Here is a 26251-nt window from a genome sequence, read left to right as displayed (position 1 = left end):
GAAGCTATTTCCTGTAACCAGCAAAATATATGAAGTTCAAATGGGAGGAGGTGGGAGAATTTCTGGAAGGAGTATGTAAAAACCTGAAAGTAGATAAACTCCAGGAGAAAACAAGTAATTGTGTGCATGTGTATGAGCGAGAGAGCGCACGCAGACACAATAAATCCTTATACTGAGGCTTTGTGAGACACACCGGCAGTGGAAATGGGAAGAGAATTGAAACAACGAACAGGTAATAGAGGAAATTGATAGAAAAGCATGAGGAAAAAGAAGCAAATAATGCAAATAAAACCAGACCACCCTTGTCAGCAATTTTATAAAGGCTAAGCTTTTGGGACAAATAAGAGAATGAATGCATATGCTATGTCAGTGGGGCAGGGGGCAGGGGGTAGGAGGAATGGTGAGGCAACCATTAAGAGTGGTTTGAAATATCTTCATCTCACAGGGTGTTTGGAGGCAGAACACGGACACCATCTTTAGAATCTCACAAGTATTTTACCAAAGTGTAGGTAGAACACAGCTTGTGATTTACATATCTTTCAATTATAAATAAATCTCAGCACACCACTGGAGACACAACAGGGCCTTGAAACTAATCTTTCAACCTCATGTCAAACAGAGAACCAGCATATCGTCGGGCAAAACACCAGTTTCCGTGGGAGCTATGAGGAAAACTCAGTCACTTACAGGGATAACCTTTTGTAATTCATCTCAGTGCTCTCCCACTGCCCAGGGTTGTATGAAGGTTGCATTTAAAAACTGACAGATTACATGCTGGGGCTTCTCTTCTACTGTAGTGGTTCAGTGTACATTAAGAAAAACTAAACCTCTGTTTCCAAATATTAAGCAAACAAGCCATGCCACAAAGTTTTTCCAAAACTGTCAAGTAAATTGAGTAAAACTCAGAGGTTTGTATGCATGTGGGGAGCAAACTAGCTAGATAGTACACTACCTACCTCATCTACTTGCTGTTCCACCTTCACCTTGGCTTTGCTCAGGCTGCTGAGTTTTTCCTCCTCTGTGCGTAGGTCATCCAGGGTCTGCTGATGGGTCTCCTGCATGACCTTGGCCGCTCTGTTAAGTTTGCCGATATCCTCACTTAGAGACTCGACTTCCTCAGTCAGGTTCTTGACCTATGGGAAGACAACAATGATAGCAGCATTAGAGTTTCCACTGGGAAGGTGGACATAATGCTAACGGCCATCTTCTCTCTTTTCTAGTATAGTCTCAGGAGGTATCCAATGTCATAAAGAACCAAATTCTCAATATAATGTTAAAAACTCTAAATTCACTTTTTCTTACACACACACACACACACACACACACACACACAGTTAGGGAATGAGGTATTCAGGTTAATCAGATATTATCAAGATAGCTCATTTGATGCCATTTTTAGAGTGTCATATTATTATATAACAAGAACACCACTAAAGGTAGTTTTGTGAGTATTCATGGGGCACGTAGGAATCTTGTGGTGTCTCACATCCCGACAGTGGCAATGAAAGAAGCATTCCAGCTGTTGAAATACATAAAAATGGAAGCTGGCTGTATCAGGCCCACGTGCTTTTTATGAAAGGGAACCAATGGCACAAGAGTTGCTATTTAATCATCTGCCAAAATTACAGTGTCATTTTAGAGACCAGTTGTTTATCAGAGGTTTGGTACAGAGTCCTCAGCTAGTTTCAATCCATACACAGATGCACAAGTTAAAACCCTCAACTGAAGCGGACAGCACGTCAAAGTCTTTAACTGGAATTAAAGTGACATCTTCAAGGTCAAAGTTTAAATTAATGGCAGAGCTAGGGGTTCAGACATACCCCCGAGTCACCTTTCAGTAAACGGTATCATGTTAGCTCTCTTCCCTAAAAAGGATACTTAGAGGCCCAATGAAACCCTTCTGCTCTTTCTATTAGATTTCAGATGTAATAAGATTGAAACAAGTGAAAATGTATCATTTGGAAAATTAAGTGGGGCTCCATAAGTGTGAATTGGAAATTTGAATGGGGACAGTACAGTTCATCAGATACTTCATTTTATGCCAGTCTGACTCCCACTGCTGCAAAGTTGGAGGCCGTCGTGTTAATTAATTTGAGCCAAGCAAGTCTGGTGCCGGAACCCGACAGGGAGTAGGATTGGGGCATCCAGGCCTCCCTAACATTATAGAAAAAGTACCTTGTGCTCTGTAGCACGCTTCTCCTTCTGTGACTTCGCCAATAGTGTTTCCAGGTCATCGATTTCTTTCTTCAACTCGGAACATTCATCTTCGAGCTTCCGCCCCCTGGCAGTCAGCTCGGAATTTATCTCCTCTTCTTCCTCCACCCGCACCGACAGCACCTTGACTCTGGCCTCCAGCTGGATCTTGGATTTAATCAGCGACTCGCACTGCTCTTCAACATTTGCCAGGGTCTCTTGCTCCTGCCATGATGAGGAGAAAATTGTTGCCAACAGCTGGAAATAATTTATCAGCTAGGCGAAAATGCTGCTTAACGCATAGCAAAGAGATAATTGCCTGCCCTGTGACCAGCACTTTCACCCGCCTTTCCTCAGCAGGTGAAATAATATTCCCAGTTCCCTGATCCTATTGTTGAGAAGTGGAGGAGTTGCTGGTGCTTGGAGGTGCTTTTGATCTTTCGGGCCATTCAGTAGATTAGATTACCTCTTCTAAAGCACTTAATAGAATCCTGGTGGCCTAAAGGAGATAACATGCCTCCAAAAATCAGTGGTGTACTGCTTAAATCACAGCTTCTGGAAGCATCCACATGGGCATAGACTTTGAGGTTGATACCTGCTCAGAATACAGTCTTTTAAGAAAGCAGTGTTCCCTCAGACACTAGAAGATTTATATTATTATAAGTGCCCTGATGCATTTGTTTAATACACATAGGTATCCTCTAACAAGTAGTTATGTATTTTTTATTTATAGGCTGAATTTAGAATTCATAAATTTTATTTCCAAGTCACTAACTAGATTTCACAATTGCTTCCAGTGAAAATCTTTCCTCAATGTTCTACCAGAGTAAATTCTAAAAGTCATACATAGCAAGTGTAAAATAGCCTTTCCTTTTGTTCTTTCAAATGTGTTGTCTCCAATTCTCATGGAGTGACCCATTCTTCCTGTGTTATGGGTCAAGCAAAAAAAAAAAAAAAATGAAGGGGTCAATTGTCTTTTTGCTACAAAACTTGTTTTATAACCTTTAACCTCTCTAATTTGTCTCTGTTTGAGGCAAAATAAAACCTTTTCTTTGGGAGCAAGTTCTTAATTACCATGGTGTCATTGCAACATAACTTCACATACATCTCTGTCTTCCATCTCTAGACCTCATTCATCCTATACAATACATCACTTTGGACAACTTATTAACCATCCATTTGCCTTGCATAAGTTGTTTCATTAACTCAGATCAAGAAAAAAAGACAAAATTCTAGACCATTGGTTTCTGGCTAACTTTTGGTGAGAGAATGGCCATCTGCCCAACAAATGGTGCCCAAAGAGGCACAGATGGGGAAGGCATAGAATAGTAAATCTCCAACATCACTGAGGAGCAAAGAGAAGGGACAAATTAAAAACAAAACAAAAATGTCAAAGCAGGAAGAGTCCATGCAGATCAGAGAAGCTTCCAATGTTTGGGAAATAATGGGAACATTTGATCTTAGTTCATACCAGGTCGACAAGCAGAAAGCTATTCACTCTATTCCATTCGGTATGTGTACTGGATCTGTCATCATCACTGAATGAAGAAGACAGTCCAATCGACCATCATTGATCCCTTCATTAAACATGACAGCAGGATTTGGGGGCCGACTGAGCAATGGTATGTCAGGCTAACAGTAGGAACATCCTCTCCCTGATGGCAGTTCTTCTCTCACATATTCAGGATGTTGATTGGAATGGGTTCACTCACTTCTGCTGGTATTTTGAGTAAGTAAATGATTTTATAAGAATCTTTCTTTCTTTGATCCCTACTGTGTTCAGCTGTGTCCCTTAAAAGTGAATAATAACATATTTCATAGCTCTGTCAACTCTTAAAATCTCAGTTACAATTTGAACTCATCTTAGCCTTCCTGGGTTTTCCCAGGAACTGGCTTGAATGTGTTTCCCATGCTCCCCACGCTGATCCTTTATCATGTATCTGAGGCTTTTACCTACCACCCCCTGCATGAGTGGGGTCCATTTCTATCTTCCGTACCAGCCTAGGTAGCACTGGCCATGCTCTCTGTTCATAGGCATAATGATGAAGACTGGAAGGCCAGATCTCATCCAAAACTGCCTCTCCCCTGAGCCACACAAAACATGATCTTACAAACTGTAATTTTCACAGTATGAATTTAAAGTAGGTTTGGAGTGGGGCCCAGGAATTTGTATTTCAAACAAGCATCCCAGGTGAGGCTGAAATGCACTAAGGTTCTGGAACTACTGCTATGTTAAATATGTATCAAAAATATAGGTCTGGGTGAAATTCTTATGTAAAATATGGCCTATTGGAGCACTGATGAATAGCATAGCCCCAAAATAAAAGAATAACTTGGGTCTGTCTAAAATTACTAAATTTCCCCTACTTTCCACTTAAGTTAAAAAAGCAGGAAAAAAAGTTTTGTAATTGTATTGTACGAATTGTATTATAAATTGTATATAATTGTAGTGGAACCTGGTGTCTTTTAACTTAGCACTGTGCTAAGTGGGGTGGAAAATATACTAAAGGTGGATAAAATCTCATCCCTGCCTTTGGGATGTTTGAGGATAACAGCAGTCCCAGTGGCCAGAGAAGAGGAATGTGAAAGGCAGTGAGTAAGGGCACACTGGCATCGGATTGGAGATGTAGGCTCAAAGGAGTCTGGAGTCTACAACACACATCTTGCAGTATCTGAAGCTTATTCATCAGAAAAGCAACATATTGTTTAAGACAGAGCTACGGTTCTCAATCCTAACTGGTTATCAGAATCGCCCATATAGATTATTTGGACTCATGCAGGGCCTGCTTAATCAAAATATCTGAGAGTGGGGTCTAGGTATCTTTCTTTTTATTTTTTTAATGCTCCACCAATAAGTTTGATGCAAACCCAATGTCGAGAGCTGATGTTTTTAAGAATTGGACTGATGAGTAAAGTTGATTTAGACTGGGGAAGGGGAAGTAGAGAGACCAAAATCGGGAAAACCGATTAGAAACATACTGCAATAATCCTGAAGATCTCAGTAAAGGTTTTCTTGGGATCTACTAAATCCTGTCTTTTGATTTGCTAATGGAGCAAATTTGATTTGTATGGAGCTACATACAAAACTTAAATTAAGACCCAGAGCTTCCTGGCTCCTGTGATAGATTATGGTGCTTTAATGTAGTTAAAACCCATCTAATAGTTTGTCCCCTTTTCAAAGACATCCTGCCAATGAAATCATTTCACTATGAAACAGGGTGTCTCTTTAAGTATTTCCATTGTGTTTGGTGAAATGCTATAGTATCTGAAAAGCACATGCTTCATTTTTCTCAAGTGAACACTGCCTGCAAAACAAGAGACTCTAATTAAAAACTTGATTTGAAGAACAAATGGTGGGGCCACTCACAGCTTGCAGCTGAAGAAGCAGGTCATTCTTTTCCCTGATGAAGCAGACTTGTTCTGCTTTCAATTCTTCCCTCTCAGATTCTGATTTCTCCAAGGCTTTTTGCAGTTGCACATGCTCTTCCTTCAGAGCAGCTATCTCCTTTCCCATTCCAGCAGATTTAACAAGAGGCTTGATCTTGAAGAAGAGCCTCATCCAGGGCCAGTTCTTCACAGCCATGAACACTCTTATGTTCCACTGGATCAAAAGAAGTGCATCCCTAAATCAAAAGAGAAAGAATAAAAGCAAGTCAACCCAGGCTATATGAGAGTTATTTTCCCAATTAAGATCCTTAAGAAGCATAACTTTTTAGGAGTCATTAAAAATTCTCATTAGTCTTCAAAGCACTTCTACATCTGGGCTCTCATTTGATTCTGGCAAAAGCCTTATGAGGACTTCTGGGGCTAGCAATATTGTGGGCTAGGTGTCCCCCATATACTCCCATTATATCCTTTCAATGAGCACTGAGCCTAAAGGAGGAAAGAAAGAAAGAGGGATCAAAAAAACCTTAACAAAAAGTGAATGTGTGTATACCTTGGCCATCTTCATGGAATGAGGGATCCAGTTTTTATATTGTAGGGATTTATGTTTTTATACCCATATGGATAAAGAGACAGGCTGAGACTTTCAACGAATGTCACCCTTAATGAAAAGAAAAATTTAAAAATTCACCACTGGCACAAAGTGATGTCAAAGAGAAATACATCTGATTTGCTATGGGCTCAGGATGAAGAAAAAATTCTACTCTGGGAATTTTTTTTAAGTTTATTTTCATTTATTTTGAAAGAGAGAGAGAGAGCAGGGGAAGGGGAAGAGAGAGAGGGAGACAATACCAAGCAGTCTCCATGCTGTCAGCGTGGAGCCCAATGGAGGGCTCGAACTTATGGAACAGTGAGATCATGACATGAGTCAAAACCAAGAGTTGAACACTTAACCAACAAACCACCCAGGCACTCTGAAATGTACTTTTTTTTTAAAGAAACTCATCTAAACTGACTCAAGAAGATAGAAAATCTCAATGACCTATGTTGTTAAATAAATGGAATCAAAATTATAAAAATATATCAAAAAAAACCCCATCACCAGATCTACATGGCTTTATAGGCAATTTTACCAACCATTCAGGGAATAGACAATCAAAATAAATTGTTTCGTGTTTTACAAAGAGGAAACATTCTCTACTTGTTTTACACGGGTAAGGTAATCTTGATCCAAAGTCAGATAACACAGAAGGAGAAAATAAAATTACAGACCAAACTTATTCATGAACATTGTTGCAAAAATCTTTATGATTATACTACAACCAAACCCATCAATATATGAAAAAGGTATTTCAAAAATAAAGTCCTTTTAACATTTAAAAAATCTATTAATATAATTTAATACTTATAGGTTAATGGACAAAAAAACCATGGGATTATTTCATTAGATACAGAAAAAATTTAACCATTTTACTGTTGAAATCACTTAATGAAATAGGATGGAATGAATGTCCTCCACACAATATATCATACCTACAAAAAGAAAAAATCTACAGTAAACATCATCTTAAAAGGGAAATGATAGCTTTCCCCAAAGCAAGAAATATGACAAAGATTGGTAAAAGTTTTGAAGTCCAAAATACTGCAAGTTAGTAGCAATACAGAGCAATGAGACTTTCATACACTTCTGGTGAAGAGTAAATTGGAAAGCATTTTGACAATATCTCATGAAGATGGAGTTGTGTGTAAGCTAAAGTCTAATAATTCATACCCTAGAGAAAGCTATTCAAAGTGTGAACTTCACCAGCTGCTATCAACAAACTCTCACTGCATGAACCAGCATTTTGAGTAATACTGCACTCAAGAAACTCTTGCATACATGCAGGAGCAGATATTTATAAAAACAACACTACAGAGCAGTTCCTAATAGCAAAAATTATAAATGAGTTAAATTTACTTGGGCTAGAAAATGGATAAATAAATCATGATATGTTTGTACAATGGAATACTATAGAGCATTTAAACTCCATAGTCTAGCACTAGATTTATAAACATTAATAAATTTCAGGGGTGCCTGGGTGACTCGCTCAGTTGGTTAAGTGTCTGAATCTTGGTTTCTACTCAGGTCAGATCTCATGGTCCTGAGATTGAGCCCCGAGTTAGGCTCTGGTGGGCATGGAGCCTGCTTGATTCTCTCTCTCTCCCTCCTTCTTGGCCCACCCCTGCTCATGCTTGTGCACACTCTCATATATAAATAAATAAATAAATAAAGTTTCAAAAATAGTTCCGAATATAAAGAACAAATTTAAGGATAATATATGGAATATTATTTATGTGAATACTGAAAACATGTAAAATCATAATTTTTTAAGGATATCTATATATCCCTGTAGGATTTGGATCAAGGCAGAAATCCACAAGGGGTTTCAACTGTATCTGTTAATTTATTTTTTTTAATGCTTTGAGCAACTATAGAAAAATAGGTTAAAGATATGAAAACAGGGGCGCCTGGGTGGCGCAGTCGGTTAAGCGTCCGACTTCAGCCAGGTCACGATCTCGCGGTCCGTGAGTTTGAGCCCCGCATCAGGCTCTGGGCTGATGGCTCAGAGCCTGGAGCCTGTTTCCGATTCTGTGTCTCCCTCTCTCTCTGCCCCTCCCCCGTTCATGCTCTGTGTCTCTCTGTCCCAAAAATAAATAAACGTTAAAAAAAAAAAAAAAAAAAAAAAAAAAAAAAAAAAAAGATATGAAAACATACCTTTATATATTTTATATATTAAACATTAATGAAACATGGAATGATAAAACAAATTCAGGATCTGGGAAACTAGGTATAGGACCTCGATCAAGGGAGAAATACACAAGGGGTTTTAATTTTGTAAATATTTTAATTGTGAGCAATTATAGATGAAATGTTAGGAATTGAAATACTTTGATGATAAGCTCCATGAGTATGCATTAGAATATTTTCTGTATTTTTTGTGTATTTGAAACATTTTATAATAATTTTTTAAAAGCCATCCAATGATTTAGAAGGAATGAATAGTAAAGACCTCATTTTATAGATGAAGGAAGTAAACTATATAGAAATTAAGAGTTTTACTCATGTTCACAAAACTACTCCTAGAAGCCACGTCTTCTAATCCCCAAACTCCCATACCATACCAAGCACTGAGTCACAAAAGACTCTGAGGAGAGGTCTCTCTAATATCTTTGGTATCACCATGTAATGATATTTTTCTTCTTAGGAAAAACAGAAGGAATTAATACACTGACAATTAAACAAGTTATACCAAGACCTGTGGACCTGTCTTCAGAAGGTAAACTACACCATGGAAAAAAATAAATGCAACAATTGCAGAATCTGTTTTTCAGAATCCCTTTGTTTGGAGATTTTACAAGCTTGCTTTCCATGGTTCTATTAGACAAAACCTATACCTTAGCGTCCAAATGTGATAAATGTCCCTAGTGAGGCTGCTTGAAATGAAGTAACAGAGTTAGGATTACATATCACCAACAGCCATAGTTTCTGACCCAGGGGAGGTTGGAAAGGGGTCAGGACACCTCCCCACTCTGCAGCAAACTTCCTGAGAGTTGACTGTGGGAGGCATGCAAAATTTTCCAGGTCTGCTTCTATTACTAAATGTGAATCACACCATCCTCAGAGATCCAGACTTCCTTGACTATAAAGAATATCTCCAAAGGGAAGGCTGGAAACAATACAAGAAATACCTGAATTATGTTTATACTTGGTTGGATAAGGCAATAAAAGCCCTTTGTGCTCTGTTTGGTGTTCCATGATTTAAAATTTTTAAGTGATGTCCCCACATAAGCAGAGGTTGCAGTTCTTTACCTTGACCTATTATAAGACAATGAGATAAGGTCACATTGATTTAGGTACACCACTACTCTAGCAGTGGGGGTGAAGGGTAGTGATATCATACCTCTCTTCCAGAATCCTCTGGTACTTGATTCGCATCAGTTTGCCCCGTACTTTGGCTTGGAACATTGTGAAGACTTTAGAAAGTCTCTCATCTCTCATTGCTTCCAGTTGTTCCAGAAAACCAGCTTTTAAAAACACCTAAAAGAAATAACTCAGATATTACTTCCACTCACAATGGGTATTTATTAAATGTCTAATGAATGACTGTATAAACTAATATACTCATTGATTAGTTGTATTTCTTGTCAAGTTTTACTCAGTGGGTAAAATGCACATTCTAGAAAGTTTGATTTTATAAATTCAAAGTTTGCAAAAAATATTTTATTTAATCTTGTGGTTATTTTGGTTCCTTAAGAATATGGACTATTCTTGGGGTGCCTGGGTGGCGCAGTCGGTTAAGCGTCCAACTTCAGCCAGGTCACGATCTCGCGGTCTGTGAGTTCGAGCCCCGCGTCAGGCTCTGGGCTGATGGCTCAGAGCCTGGAGCCTGTTTCCGATTCTGTGTCTCCCTCTCTCTCTGCCCCTCCCCCGTTCATGCTCTGTCTCTCTCTGTCCCAAAAATAAAAATAAAAAACAAAACAAAACAAAAAAACACGTTGAAAAAAGAATATGGACTATTCTTGGGGTGCCTGGGTGGCTCAATCAGTTAAACATCTGACTCTCAGCTTCAGCTCAGGTCATGATCTCACAACTTCATGGGTTTAAGCCCCATCAGGCTCTGCAGTGCAGAGCCTGCTTGGGATTCTCTCTCTCTCTCTCTCTCTCTCTCTCTCTGCCCCTCTCCAATTCACTGTTTCTCAAAAATAAATAAACAAACTTAAAGTAAAAAGAACATAGACTATTCTCCTTATCTGTTAATAATGTGTAGGTTGTCAAGGGAACCTGGCTTAAGTTTTAAGTTAGACTCAGGCATGCAGTGTTCAGAAGTGCCAGGCAGGGGTCTGCAAACTTTTCTGTAAAAGGCCAGATAGAAAATATTTTGGACTTTATAGATCACATAGAATTTTCATAGATCTAAAGAATCTTCTTCATCTCCTCCTCCTCCTCTTCTTCCTTCCTTCCTCACCTCTTACTCTGCCCCCTTCTTTTTAAAAAACAACCATTTAAAAATGTCAAACCAGGGCGCCTGGGTGGCTCAGTCGGTTGGGCGGCCGACTTCGGCTCAGGTCATGATCTCGCGGTCCGTGAGTTCGAGCCCCGCGTCGGGCTCTGTGCTGACAGCTCAGAGCCTGGAGCCTGTTTTGGATTCTGTGTCTCCCTCTCTCTGACCCTCCCCCATTCATGCTCTGTCTCTCTCTATCTCAAAAATAAATAAATGTTAAAAAAAATTTTTAAAAAAGTGTCAAACCATTTTTAATTAATTTATTATTTTTATTTTTTAATTTACATCCAAGTTAGTTAGCATACAATGCAGTGCAACAATGACTTCAGGATAGATTCCTTAATGCCCCTTACCCATTTAGCTCATCCCCCCCACCCCCCTGACAACCCCTTCAGCAACCTTCTGTTTGCTCTCTTTTAAGAGTCTTTTATGTTTTATCACCCTCCTTGTTTTTATATTGTTTTTGCTTCCCTTCCTTTCTGTTCATCTGTTTGTATCTTAAATTCTTCATATGAGTGAAGTCATATGATATTTGTCTTTCTCTGACTAATTTCACTTAGCATAATACCCTCCAGTTCCATCTACATAGTCGCAAACAGCAAGATTTCATTCTTTTTGATTGCCAGGTAATATTCCATTGTATCCCATTTGGGCTCTTTCCATACTTTGGCTATTGCCAATAGCACTGCTATAAACATTGGGGTGCATGTGCCCCTTCGAAACAGCACACCTGTATCCCTTGGATAAATACCTAGTAGTGCAATTGCTGGGTCATAGGGTAGTTCTATTTTTAATTTTTGGAGGAACCTCCATACTGTTTTCCAGAGTGGCTGCACCAGTTTGCATTCCCATCAGCAGTACAAAAGAGATCCTCTTTCTCCAGATGCTTGCCAACATCGGTTGTTGCCTGAGTTGTTAATGTTAGCCATTCTGACAGGTGTCAGGTGGTATCTCATTGTGGTTTTGGTTTGTATTTCCCTGATGATGAGTGATGTTGAGCATTTTTTCATGGGTCAGTTGGCCATCTGGATGTCTTCTTTGGAGAAGTGTCTATTCAGGTCTTTTGCCTATTTCTTCATTGGATTATTTGTTTTTTTGGATGTTGAGTTTGATAAGTTCTTTATAGATTTTGTTTGCTAACCCTTTATCTGATATGTCATTTGCAAATATGTTCTCCCATTCTGTTGGTTGCCTTTTAGTTTTGCTGATTGTTTTATTCGCTGTGCAGAAGCTTTTTATTTTGATGAGATCCCAACAGTTCATTTTTGCTTTTGTTTCCTTTGCCTCCAGAGATGTGTTGAGTAAGAAGTTGCTGCGGCCGAGATCAAAGAGGTTTTTGCCTACTTTCTCCTCGAGGATTTTGATGGATTCCTGTTTTACATTTAGGTCTTTCATCCTTTTTGAGTTTATTTTTGTGTATGGTGTAAGAAAATGATCCAGTTTCGTTTTTCTGCATGTTGTTGTCCAGTTTTCCCAGCACCATTTGCTGAAGAGACTGTCTTTATTCCATTGGATATTCTTTCCTGCTTTGTCAAAGATTAGCTGGCCGTACGTTTGTGGGTCCATTTCTCGGTTCTCTGTTCTGTTCCATTGATCTGAGTGTCTGTTTTTGTGTCAGTATCATACTGTCTTGATGATTACAGCTCTGTAATACAGCTTGAAGTCTGGAATTGTGATTCCTCCAGCTTTGGTTTTCTTTTTCAAGATTACTTTGGCTATTCAGGGTCTTTTCTGGTTCCATACAAATTTTAGGATTGTTTGTTCTAGCTCTGTGAAGAATGCTGGTGTTATTTTGATAGGGATTGCTCAAACCATTTTAACATATAAAAAAATAGTCCGTGTAGATGGACCTTACACCAAAGTTTTTGATCTCTGCTCCAGAGAATTCACTTTGTCTTCGATATTAATGAGTCCACATACACTTTTTCAAGAATTATTAGTAATGGCCAAGATGAGGTGAGTGAAGTGTCAGGCACAATTTTAAGGAAGCTTTCACTTTTAAGGTTGTATAAGTCAGTACTTACATAACCTTAATAGTGAGTGCTTCTCAAATTTTGTGCTTTAGGAAGCTCTTTTTACTCATGCTAGTCCTAGTCCAGATGAGTAGTATACAGCAAAAATAACTAAGCACACAAGGAATCAAGAGGCCAGTAGTGGAAATCAGCAGAAACAATGAACACCAGAAACAGACTCTCAAGAACTCAAAAGATGGGAGTCGACTAACATTTTATAATTATGTCCTAATGGAGTTCTTTTTCTGTGATCTCTTTACCCTAGACCTTCCAATTCTCCTTCTAACAATTTGGTCCTTCTATGGATGTCATTAGGAACAACTTGATGTTGACCATCAACTAAAACCAAATCTATTAGAAGTTTCCCATAATATGTGGATTATTCCAAAATCATCTAACATGAGACAGAATTTAGCAAACTACATTTAAGGGACTTAATTTTGTTTTAATTTTTTTTAGATAGTAGGGTTGATCTTAACATTATTTTATTTTATTTTTTTAGAGAGAGAGGGAGAGAAAGTGAGTTGTGGAGCGGTAGAGAGAGAGAGAGGGAGAGGGAGATTCTTAAGCAGGCTCCACACTCAGCACAGAGCCCAGCGTGGGGCTCCATCTCACAATCCTGAGACCAAGACCTGAGCCGAAATCAAGAGTCAAACGCTTAGCTGACTGAACCACCCAGGGACTTAAACATTTTTAATTACTCATATACTCTCCTAGAATTAATTCCCTAAAAGAGTACTTGTGTATAAACCAATTCACACACATACAAGCAGTTCATTCCAATAAGCTGATTTACCTTCTTCTAGCTCTGATGTCGATGCACATTTTCTAGCACAGCAAGGTTAATTCAATATTTTATATCTTGGCCCAAACTTACTTAAATGAATAATTATAAAAATGCAAATGTACTCAAGACTGAGGTTTAAGAAACATTGAGTTTTCTCCCAAATAGCGTTGAAGTTTCCACTTTCAACCAAGCTCTATTTGTGTTATTTGCGGTCACAAGAACTGTAGAATGCCTTATCATTGCACTTTCATGGGTATTTTATTTTAAGATACACACTCTTTCCTCCCACTCTTCTCCAAATGCATTCTTCCTAGTTTTCTGTTACCTTAGTGATTCCAAAGCGATACTGGATATGGTCTATCTCCAATGAGCCAAGTAATTCTTCAGCGGCTTTTCTGCTGCTCACAAACCTACTCTTTGGAAAGGCCCTGGGGTTCAGGATGCAGTACCTAATTTAAAATAGATAATGAATAAGTCCTGGGATCAGAGAGGTCATATGATTCAAACGAAGAATAATTTGGACAAGTGAGGTAAAGAAGGTACAGACTTGTACCTCTCCTATCAATATGTTCAATTTTTGCAAAACTCCTGGAAAAAATAATGAGGATACAAGCAATAAAACCTTACTTTGGCATAATAGTGTGTATTTTTATAGTACTTTAGAGCAACATCATTTGATTCTCTGCTCAGTTACAGACGGAAGGAGAGATTGAGAGTCAAAGGGAGAGAAAGAGCCAGGCTTAAGTACCTCTATTGTACAGGTAAGAAAACTGAAAAGCAGAGACATTAAATGTCTCTTCCAAGATTTCTTCACCCTAATGGTGAGCTGGCAGAGAACTAGAAATATGCCTCTTAATTCTGAGACAGGTACTCTTTCTACTTTACCATACTTGGCTCAAATTTGCTTGATGACCTATAATTTACACTTTCGGAATTCAGGAAATAGAAAGCAAAAATGCCTCTCCTGCGGCCTGCCACACACCCTGCTGGCTTCCTTTCTTTCACAGGCTTGCTAGTAAAGCAACAGCCTACTTGGAAGGCAGCTACGATTAAGTACATACAACATTTCAGAAATTCAATTCAGCCTCCATGTCTTTCTTCTGTATATATTTCTTCTATATGTAGGTCTATTATCCGTTAATAGAGATTTAAGGATATTACAGCTACATGGATGTTGGATTTAAGGGGAAGTAATAATGGAACTCTGTCGTCATATATCTCACCACCACCAAAGCACATCGATCTGTAGTCTGGAGGACATCAACCAAACAAACAATGCATGCCTAAACACTCAGAAAGAGAGGAAAGCAGAATGCCTTAGGTTCCTTGGGTCCTAGGATGTATATGTTTACCTTTGTTTAAAATCAGCATACAACAGTTGGTTCGGAAAACCTTCACAGCATATCCTGATCCCTTCTAAGACACCATTACAACGCAGCTGCTGCAGAACCAAGTAAGGGTCCAATACACCTGAAGAAGAAGGGCCGCGCTTAGTCTGTGTCCAAAAAAGATTATTACTCAAGATTTTGTCCTAATTGCTGCATCTTGAGATTTAAAAATGTTTGAATTTTGTGCTCTTTACATAATAGGTAGTAGGCATTCACTCACTCCCCAGCCTGAGGACACTCACAGTACCCATCCTTTCATGCAAGAGTCTCCAAATAGGATTTACTCCAAATAGAATTTACTCCAAATTCCTTTAACACAGAATGAACCTTTTAACTCACAGTTTGTCAAGTTTTATAAGCAAATACACCTAGAAGGCAAAAAAGAATACATTTTTGCTAGAATTGTAAATAGCTGGCATTATATCCATTCTCTGGCCAGAACCAGCCAGAAAGGAGCATAAGAACACAAAAGGCAACTGCCACCTCCAAGTAGGAAGGAAAAGGGATTACAAGAAGGGGGAATACAAAGAGAAGAGAAGATGAGCACAGCCACAAAATTGTTTACTATTTACGAAAGACTTGAGCACATGCCAGCCTACATTCTCTCCTCACTATCTTGAGAGCACCTAAGTTTTATTCTATAGCATAAGCATCTTCCTATCACTTCCACGTTTATCAGATGAAACCCTACTAGGGCTGCAGCAGCAATCTCTGAGAGAAGCCTTAGATAAACCTTCCAAGGAGCCTTCCAAGGAGTCTTCAGGAAGAAGCCAAGTAGCGTTCCTCTTAACACAAAGGGCTATGAAAGTATTGTCAGAAAAATGGAAATCAGATGATTCTCTGTTTATGTCCAAAGTCACAGAAATAAACTCTAAGCCATATATTCATCTTCCTGTACTCTAATTCCTTTCATAGATAGAAACAGATGATCTGTAAGAAGGGGAACAAGTGGACCTCTATGACCCCAAAAGGTCAATCATGCTATTCTCTTTAAGCACATATGAAAAACTGTCTTGATTAGATCACAAAGCTTTTCTTATGACTTTGTCTTATAACTTAAAAAAAAAAAAAAGAATATAACTGCTAAAATCAGAGCTGACTCTATGGGAGACAACTCTAATAGGTAACAGAATTGCTCCAAAATAGAGGCAGCTAATTAGATTTCTTGCCAAATGGAAGCAGTGTCCCTAGATGCATTCAGAAACCCAGCTGATAAGAAACAATGAGACAAAAACATATAGAGTCAATGAACATGAAGTGTTTGTGTTGCAAAAACCCAAACTGCAGTATCATTGTTTAGTATCACACTTTCCAAAAATAGGTCACAGGCTGTCAAGATTAGGGTCTTAATTACAGGAGGTTAATAAAAATGCAAGATACTACAGAACCTCAGAAATTAGAATCGGCAGCATCTGGCTGGCTACATATTCCAAAGGTGATTAGTGCTCTGAAGACTTAAGTGTGTATCACACATATAACTTTGAGCTGACAGCCTCTGACCAAGTTATATAGGAGCCTGTAATTCCAAAAAGAAGTCTGAGAATCTTCAAACCCATTATGTAAGGAAAGCAATCCATGTAGTTAATAATGGTAAAAACTTTGTTTGGGCAATTAAATACACAAACAAATAATTTACCACCACCCACCTACTGCTGTCCTTTCATCAAAAAGCATCCACTACAATAACCAAGATACAGAAACAACCTAAGTGTTCAGAGATGGAAGAATGGATAAAGAAGGTGAGGGGTGTGTGTGTGTGTGTGTGTGTGTGTGTGCGTGTGCATACATACATATATACATGTATACACAATGGAGTATTATTCAGCCATAAAAAAGAAGAAAGTCCTGTCATATGCAACAACATGGAAGGACACTGAAGGCATTATACTAAGTGAAATAAGTCAGGCAAAGAAATATAAATACTGTGTGATCTCACTTATATGTGAAATCTAAAAGCAAACAAACCCAAACTCATAGGAAAAGAGATTAGATGTGTGGTTGCCAGAAACAGGGGGTGGGTGAGGAAGGGGAAATTGGACGAAGGTGGTCATAAGGCACTAACTTCCAGTCATAAGATAAATAAGTACTAGGGATGTAACATACAACATGATGAATACAATTAACACTGCTATATGGTATATTTGAAAAGTTAAGCATCAAAAGAGTAAAGTTAACAGAATCAATTCTAGGAATTTTTATCACAAGGAAAAAATATCTATATGAGGTGACGAATGTTAACTAAACTTGGTAATCATTTCACAATATATGTAAGCCAAATCATTGTGCTGTACACCTTAAATTTATACTGTAGTGCTATATGTCAATTATATCTCAATAAAACTGGGGTGGGGGAAGAAACATTAAAAAAAAAACTGCCCATGCTTCAGAAGACATAGCTAAAGAGATGGGTGCTGTAGGGAGAAGGAAGATATTAGTATTGGCGAGGAAGACTGGAGGGAGTTCTTAACAATTAGAAGTGGATTTAGGAACTGTCTTTATGGTCAATTTAGATAATTCAGATCAAATAATCTCCTTTATGCCTAAATATCTACCTTAATTCCTCCAGTGATTATCTAATTCCTTTTATTATACTTTGCCCTCATAGACAATGGCATAGAAGCTCATCCAGGTTTTAGTGTGAAATTCAAGGAGGAATTTCAACGCTAATGTCAAGCATTCTAATGTTACCCAGTTGGGTCGAATTCGTGAAATCCTTCTGTATGTCCACTTGAATCTCAATTCAAAAGCAATCTTAAGGAAGTTCTGAAGACCTCGCTTTTAACTTACTTTCATTTTTCTATCAGAAATCTACTCTTATATAAAAGGGACCAGTAATTTTTTTAAAAAAGACATTCAACATAGCTTGAATCAAATGTATTCCCCAGTACGGATTACAAAGAAGTCTAGTTCTTACCTGGCATTTTGTTCACATTGGGATTTATGCATCTCACAAAATGAGGTGCTGTTGATTTCAGCTTAGTCATCAATTTATTTAGGTTTTCCTTAAATAGAGACCATAACAAACACAAAATCACTTTGCAAATCACTAAAAACACCAATCTACCTCACAATTGTCTCCAAGTCCATCAACTTAATCTTAAAGCCAAGATGCATATCAACAATAAAATAATGAATTCAACATTTTCCCTGCTTACCAAACCATACATTATTTCTTTCCTATGACAAGCCAATATTTATCTGACAGATACAGTTCTGTTGTGAATCAGATCTACCTGTTTTGAATTTGATAGCAATAATTTATGACTGGGCAATAAAATGACTTGAACACATAAACTGTTTTTCAAGTTTTCGGTATGCAAATTCTTCTTAGGTCAGATTCTCTGGAAGTAGAATCTGAGTTGGGGATTCTGGTTTGAGGGGTTTATTTGAGAACTAGGGTAGGATAGGGGAAGAAAAAAGCAATGATATGGATTCAAAGTCGAAAGTGATCCCTGAATGAGCTCTGAGCATAAATGCACCAATTGTACCACACTCAGTCCCTACCTTGAGGCAAGAAAGGGGCCAGAGTCTACAGGGGTGAGTAAGGACATAACTTAGCTTCTCATTTGACAGTGGCAATCCTGGCACCTGTGAGTTGTTATGAGCTGACATTCTTATCAGCTGGAAGATGGGTGCAGGGCTGATAAAGGGGACCTAGGTGGGGCACCAACAGTGTCCATGGAAAAACCATTTATATCAAGATAGACTTCAACTTTTCCAACTCGGCTAACTTCAAATGCCTTGCCCTCATTTGAAGATGTGAAATTTCAAATAAATAATAATATATGCGGATTGTGAAGTAGTTAATATATGAATAGATGCAATTAAAAATTACTTTATGCAGAGATGCAACCATTTGGAATGAAACTCCTTTCTTGCGTTTCTTCTCCCCAAACTGTAGAGCTAAAAAAAGAAGAAGAAAGCATTTAAAAAGCTCTTTTCTTGTCACATTACCATACCCTGTTGATGAAAGTATAAATTCGTCAAGTTCTAGAAGCAATATGGCAACATCTATCAAAAGCTTTAGAAATATTTGTCTCAACACAAATGTCTATTTCTAGTGCTCTTCCTTAAGGAAATAGGCAACTGTGTGAAGAAACTTGCTGCAGCATTGTTTAGTTACTGCAAAAAAACAAAGCAGAAAATTAAATTATCAACAAATGTCTATCAATGGATTGGCTAATTAAATTATGAGAGAGAGAGAGAGAGAGTGTGTGTGTGTGTGTGTGTGTGTGTGTATACAATGAAACACTGTGACCTTTTAAAATGATGATGTGGATCCATATTACTGGCATAGAAGGATTTCTAGGAGTTATTTTAAGAGAAAAAGTAGGTTACAGTTTGCGTGTTATGATCCTCGGTATCTATACATGGTTTTCAGTGTAGTTGTATTATTAGTGACTATATACATAAAAAATATTGGGAGGAGTGTAGGCCAAAATGTTAGCAATTGCTACCACTCTAGATGAACTTATAGGTAACTTTTACATTTCTCTTTTTATTTTTCCATATAGTCTGTGTTTTTGGCAACACCATGCATCACTTTTATAATTTATAAAAAACCATCTATTTCCATTTTCTTGTAGCAAAAGAATCTATGCTAAGCCAAATTGTTTTACAAACATTTGTGTAGTGCTAACTCACAAAGATGTACAGCAACAACAAGCGCAAAATCCCTAGGCAATCTGGAAAAAATGGGCCAGCTGCCAACATGAAAAACAAAATCTTCCCTGTGCCTGAGTAGTACCTGTGCTGGAGCAGATGTCCTAAAACCTAATCACTAATGTTCTACTGACATGTCCCAGGCCCTCCAAATGAATCACTTGACTTCTTTGTACATTAGTTTCTCCATCTATGAAAAGAGAATACTACTACCTTCCATAATTAATATATATTTTTTTTAATTACAACTTTGGTTTAAAGTACTTGGAGTCCCCATAAGAAAGTATGGTTATTATGGGTAATTTAATGTTTGGATGAATAAGAAACATGAAGGCAAGTATTTTCAGGAGGTTCTTGAAAAATCACCCCAAAAAAGACATTCTAGATAGCTCTTCTTTTCTACTTCCAAAGGACACAGCACACGCTCTGAAGAGTTAGAAGATGATTTCCTCTCTGATTCTCTGCCTGAACCGCTGCCTGATCTCTTATGTTCAGAGAATGACCCATTTGGGAGCTGTAAGCTTAGGAGTCACTAACTGACTGCTCAGGGGCACTTTAGAAACCATTAGAATCAGGCAAATGTGCTGCCTGAAGATTATCAGGGTCCAAATACAATAGCTTTCATTTCTCAACCTCTTCTCAAGGCAGGCCAACAGGATTTCAGGCTCGCTCCTGAATTATGTCATCATGTGCTGATGAAGCCAGGAAGTGCCAAATTCTCTCTCCATTTCTTGACCGTGTCAATCAGGAGTCCCAAATCAGCCTGATGGGGCCAGGAATTAACTTGAAGCTGGGTGTGAGACAGCAGGGCAGTGAGAAGGTTAGGGAATGAGAGCACACATCCCTTAAAGAAGAGCTGATACACCTCACCCATTGCCACAAGGGTATCTGAATCTAGGCTGGCCAGTTTTTCTCTTTTCCCATGTTTTCCACTTTTTGAAGACAAAAGGAAACCCAACTGTGTACATGGCAACTTCTGATTTTTTTTTTTTTTAACCCATGTGGACCAAACAAACCATGTGAAGGCAAGGCTCTGCTCGGGGCCTTCCAATCTGTGACTTTTGCTATGAATCATGGAGAGCTTCCCTCTGTAGATAGCATTAATCCAGTTGTGTGGCTGATGTTAGCAATGTGGGCTCAGTATCTTCAAATCCTTTGTACCATTGTGCAAAAGTCTGAATTAGGTCCTAAATACATGTAGCTTGTACATCTCTCTGTTTTGTTTCTGGAAGACAGTGAGAGTGGTATAGGCACCAGGCCAGGAAGCAAAGCTCTGCTTCCTACCTTGGCTTTGAATTTACTAGTGTTAAGTTAACTAAACAAGGGGCCATTAGACTGATGTGGCTCAGACTCTGTAGTGGCCTGTATTAGCAAGCCATAATCTAAGCTTGTACATGCCCTAAAATCAAACTGCTAAGGACAACCAATCACAGTCAACTAGGCTTTAAACTACAACCAATCAATAACTTCCTTACTTTGCTTCTGTGTTTTCTCCATAAAATATCTCCCTGAGCTCCTGCTGGTGGAAAAGTCTTAAACACTGAGGGTTTGACACAACCCCATTTGAATTAATTTGTGTTCAAATAAATGCTCAAAAATTTTAACATGCTTTAGTTTATCTTTTAACAGTAGATTTGTGAAATTGGGGATTCTCCTTGACTCTTCTGTACTTGTTTCTGTAAGGTAAGAAGACATTTTCCTCTCTCTGTATCTGAAAGTGTCATGGCATGGACTGAGTAAGATAATATATATAAAAGTGCTTTGTAAATTACAAAGTACTAAACAAGATTAGTTATTTGTTGGCCAATAAATATTTATGGAGTGTCTGCTAAACAGGCATTTGCTACACGCTTGAGGCTACAATTAAATAAATCAGACCTAATCCCTGCCCTCATGAAGCTTATAATAATCCCAAATTACTGTAATATAAAAGCACTGTGAAGGAGAAATCCAAGATATTTGGGGAATATAGATTAAAGAGGCTTGTTATTTCCCCAAAATCATTTATCAAAATATGGTTTGCTGCTCCCTCTTTGCAGCTGGGTTGAGTAGAAGATAAAAGCAGAGTAGAGCAGCTTCCTTGAAATACATCCATCTCAAAGCACCATTTCCCTGAAGAACCACCAGCCTGAGGACAGAAAGGCTAATAAGAGGGGATGACTCAGACCACAGGGAGCAGACACAGATATCACAGGAAAGAAGCAAGGATTTTTATAAGTGCTGAGGCAGCCATGGGTTCCATTTTAAAGCTAAAAAATTAGGGAAGATTGTTCAACTCACCACTGTCAGTACTCATGTGATTTTCAAAAAGGTTTGCCAGCAGTCTATTTGATGACTTCTGAAATACAGCCACCACTGTTTCATTAAGAAGGTCTTTGTTCTTTTCAAGCCAGCCACTAATGTTATAAGGCACCTTTGGAAAGGCATGCAGTTCAGGTAACAAAAGAAGAGAGTGCATAAATTAACATAGCAACCTGTGCATTCCTTTAAAAAAATCATAAATTGTATGGGTCCTTTAACTTTAAATTAGTTTGAGTTAACAGTACTGAATAATACTCCAGGAGTTCCATTGTGCAACCCGAAGAGATTCTTAGGCTTTACCATTTACATTGTAGAAAGAAAGGAAGAGACGGGGAGAGAAGGGAGAGAGACAGCTAAGGAAGGAGAGGGAGAAAGAATTAAATTGTATTTCCAGTAGAAACAATTCACATCAGCTCTCCTTCCTAGGCAAGAATAGATGAAAAAAATCCAATTGTCTCTGACACACACTGAACATTCAAAAAAATTAGCAATTATAATGATATTTTACTGTAAATATCATTATAATTAATATTCAAGGATTTGAAAGAAGACAATTACAAGCACATTTATGTACACTTGGCAGGTCACTTTCAGGCTGAAGTATTATTTTATCCTTCATCAATTATCTTTCTGTTCCATCCGGAATCACTGACCATAAGCAGAAAAGCAGAAAAAAAGGGGCAACACACACCAGTAGGGAAATGAGGAGAGGCAGCGAGAGTCATTGGAAACCTTTGTTGGCCATAGTTTGGAGGCCATTACTTTACAGTGAATATGTCTCTATGAGAGAATAAAAAAATTAAAAAACTTCAATAAAAAGATCAGTTGAAATCACTCATTCACACAATGTTAAGTTAAAAGGAAGGACAAATATGAAAAAACCCATGACTTTGATGATCTCCATGACTTTCTGAAGCTGTCTTACTTTGAGCTGGGATGACAGGGTCTATTTTGAAATTTCTAACCTTTGTGCACATGGAATACTATTATAGTATGGGTATTACATTTCCTAAATGCTAAAAGGCTACACCAACTTTTTTTCTGGAACGGAGATTTTTTTGTTATTGTTGTTCATCTCTTCATTTAATCTAAATTTTACTTATATATTATCTAGGGATTTTGACTGAATGCATTTGAGCCTGAGTCAGGAAAATTCAGGGCTGAGGGTCTAGAAGTAACTTACCACTCCTGCATAATGGACAAGTTCAAAGTGAGCTTCATATCTCTTATTATCAGGCTTGGGCTTCTGAAAATGAACCGACTTCCCAAAATGGTTGTCAAAAAGTTTGGTCTTGAAAGTCACATCTGTAGCCTGAGGAAACATACATTCCTCTTCAAGGATGGAAAAGATGCCCATTGGCTGTTGGAGATACATATGAACAGCAGATGTAGAAAACACCAGGAAACAGTATCTTCAAAGGGGGTGGGAACTCATGTAAATTCTTATTCCAGGATCCTAATCACTTGACAAAGGGAAAGAATATTCACTATACATAACTAGTCAATCATCCATTCAACAAATATTTATTAAATACCTACCAAGTGCTGGGTACCAGTAGGAGCTGGCAATGTAGCCATTAGCCACATACACAAAGTGCCTGTCCTCAGACTGATTACATTCTAATGGAGTAGAAAGATACTAGTCAAGTAAACAAAGAATAAATAATTTAGTTTCCCATTAGTGTTCTGAAGAAATCATGCAAAGTAAAGAAATCAACAATGACTAGGGGACTGACTGGGAGCTATTTTAGTGGGATAGTCAAGTAAAACCCTCTGACCTAAATGAGAAAAGCAAATCCTAAGATCTGTGTGTAAGTATTCTTGGCAGACAAAATGATGAGTGCAAAGGCCCTGAGGCAGGAGCACACTTGGCAAGTTTGAGGTCCTGCCAGAGGCAAGAGTGGACAGAACTAAGGTAGTGAGATGGAGCATATGGTATGAGATAAAGCCAGAGAGGTAAGCAGTATTGGATCCCAAGGGCTGTCCAGGCCATACTAAGACATTTGGATTTTAAGTGTAATGGGAGGTCTTTGTAGATTTTTAACAGAAAGTCATGTGATTTGATGTTTGCTTTAAAAAGATCATTTGTTTAGAACAGCATTGGCAAAGTAGAGCCTGTTGCCCAAATCCTGCTCATGGCCTGTACTGGAGACCCAGTGAGCTAATAAGAGTTTCTACATTTTTAAAGGGTTGCAAAAACAAAAACAACAAAAAAAAGAATATGTGGTAGAAAACCCGATGACCCCTGTCAGCAAACTTTTTCTTTAAAAGGCCAGGTATTAAGTATGTTAGACTTTGTGGGCCACGTGGTCCCCATTACACTTCTGCCGTCCACTCAGCAATTTTAGCCCTGAAAGTGGCAAGTGGCAACATGTAAATAAAATGGGTGTGACGATGTTTTATTAAAACTTTATTTACAAAAACAGGCCACAGGCTAGATTTGGCCCACAAGGCCACAGTTTACTGACCCCTGTCCAGATTAGTGATAGTGTTAGAGGTGGTCAGAAGTCATTGAAAGATGACATAGCTCAAAAGGAGAGCAAGGTCTGCTGCTAGTGGATAGAATGTGGGGTTTGATAGAAAGAGAACGATGACCAGGTTTTTGGCTTGAGAAAATGGGCAATGGATGCTGCCATGAACCAAAATAAGGTACATACATATAGAGAAAAGCAGGTTTTGGAAGGAAAATCAAGGATTCTCATATTTGCATATCTATTAGTGTATTTGTATATTCGTTAGTCTACTCCACAAATATTTTTGCAGTGCCTTCTATGAATAAATCACTGTACCAGACGTTTTGGGTTATACGTGGGTTGTGGCTCCAGAGCATCTCACCAAGAAGACAAAATAAATATATGCATGTGAGTACAAGAAAGCAGACAAAACAAAGGTATGCAGAAGATGTCATAAGAATGCTGAGACAGAACATGACCCCCGGGGCCCAACAGGCATAGATTGCATGATTTCCTACCATTACTTTGTACCTAAGAAGCATAGACTCTCAGGTTTGGGAAAGACATTAAAAGTCTGGTCTAACCCACCTAAAAGTTCCTTGAATTCCCTTCGTAATTTCTTTCTAAATAGCTGGTTAGCTTATGCTTAAATGTTTTCATGGAGAGAGAACACACCAACTCCGAGACAAGGCTCTGGATGGGTGACATATTAAAAGGAAATTTGTTTGTAGTTTAGAATTTGTTCTAAATTGCTCTCCCTGAGCCATACAAATGCTTCTAGGTAGTGGATCATCAGATATTTAAAGATCGTATTTTTGATCCACCTGAGTCTACCGTTGTAATATACAGACTGTGGTTTTCTACATCTTGTGTATGTTTTCATAGACTTGAAACCTGCACTTTAAAGGAAATGTAATTAACAATTTCACTACTAATTCTTGTACTGAAGAGTTCTGGGACATCTTCGTTCCTCCCAAACATCTAGATGGGGAATGATGCAGTGAGTAATTATGTGAAGTGTTCTAAGTGACAGCAAACTAGTCTAATAGAAACTGACACCCATTTTGCTCCTGGCACCACTGACCTTGTGGGTTCTTGGCAAAGTACGTAACATGGAGGAGGTGGAGGAGGAGGGGGAGGGAGAATCTGATAAACTAAATAGTCGATTCACTGGTGTGAGCTTTTGGAGGCATGGATTCTATCTTGCACACAGATTTTCCTACCAAGCATGTGGTCAACCCTCAGTGAAAACTGGACTGAATCATTTAAAAATTTAAGCATCTCTTGCAATGGTGTCTGTTAACAGCAGGGTTGTGGCAATGCCTCACAAGGGGGGACAGTCCCCATCTCAAACAGTCACCTTCTGTCCATGAGGACTGCCATTCTGCCGGGAATCTAATAAAGCCAACTTCCATTTTTGGATGAATGGAAGCTTTATGTTAAGCAAGTACATGTCATAGCTCAAAATATAACAGCCTAACCACTGAGGGGGAAAAACACTGTTTCGTCAGGGTCTTCTCCATTTTTCCAGTGCTCAGGAGGTGTAAAACTTCTAATAAATATGAGGCCCTCCGGTAAATTAATTTCCAAATAGGTCAGGGAAAAAAGTAATTATGTGCTGCCCTGTGGCATCACATGTCCTATATTGCACACTAAATTGTTTGAGTCAGTTGCCCTGACTCCGAACATTAGTGTTCTCACCTCTCCCTCTTCAAATATTATCAATCCGGTCTTCCTTCCTTTTATGTCTGTCACTTACTTGCTATTTGCATTTCTGTTTTCCTGATTCAGGACCTCTTTACTTCTCACCTGTGCTGCTGTCCCCAACTGCCTTAACCTTAGCCTTTCCTCCGATTCCAGACATCAAACACAAACCCACAGAACAAACGTGAGCAGCTCTGACTGCTCTGTTCCCAGCGCAGAAGCCCTCTCTGGCTCCCCGCTGCCAAAAAATAAGGTATAAATTACTTCAAGTCTCTTCACAAGCTGACCCTCCTTTTTTTTCTTCCAGCTACTTCCTTCTGTGTGT

At 38.5% G+C, this 26251-nt stretch overlaps 1 protein-coding gene across 1 annotated transcript in view; it reads right to left on the bottom strand.

Annotated features, from left to right (window-relative positions):
• The window catches only part of MYH15 (myosin heavy chain 15), a 146365-nt gene that overhangs the window by 72487 nt on the left and 47627 nt on the right, over positions 1-26251 (bottom strand). The window contains exons 16-25 of the mRNA XM_047875153.1: positions 22953-23129; positions 21749-21881; positions 18642-18709; positions 17721-17808; positions 14771-14888; positions 13744-13867; positions 9519-9655; positions 5561-5816; positions 2176-2418; positions 957-1133 (exon numbers count right to left, since the gene is read on the bottom strand). Coding sequence (XP_047731109.1) covers positions 957-1133; positions 2176-2418; positions 5561-5816; positions 9519-9655; positions 13744-13867; positions 14771-14888; positions 17721-17808; positions 18642-18709; positions 21749-21881; positions 22953-23129 — 1521 coding nt within the window. The remainder of the gene's footprint in view (positions 1-956; positions 1134-2175; positions 2419-5560; positions 5817-9518; positions 9656-13743; positions 13868-14770; positions 14889-17720; positions 17809-18641; positions 18710-21748; positions 21882-22952; positions 23130-26251) is intronic.

Source organism: Prionailurus viverrinus, chromosome C2, assembly GCF_022837055.1.
Source record: "Prionailurus viverrinus isolate Anna chromosome C2, UM_Priviv_1.0, whole genome shotgun sequence".
In the NCBI taxonomy this organism is placed as follows: Eukaryota; Metazoa; Chordata; class Mammalia; order Carnivora; family Felidae; genus Prionailurus; species Prionailurus viverrinus.
The sequence above is the reverse complement of the archived record's forward strand: the minus strand, read 5'-3'. Positions and strand labels throughout refer to the sequence as shown.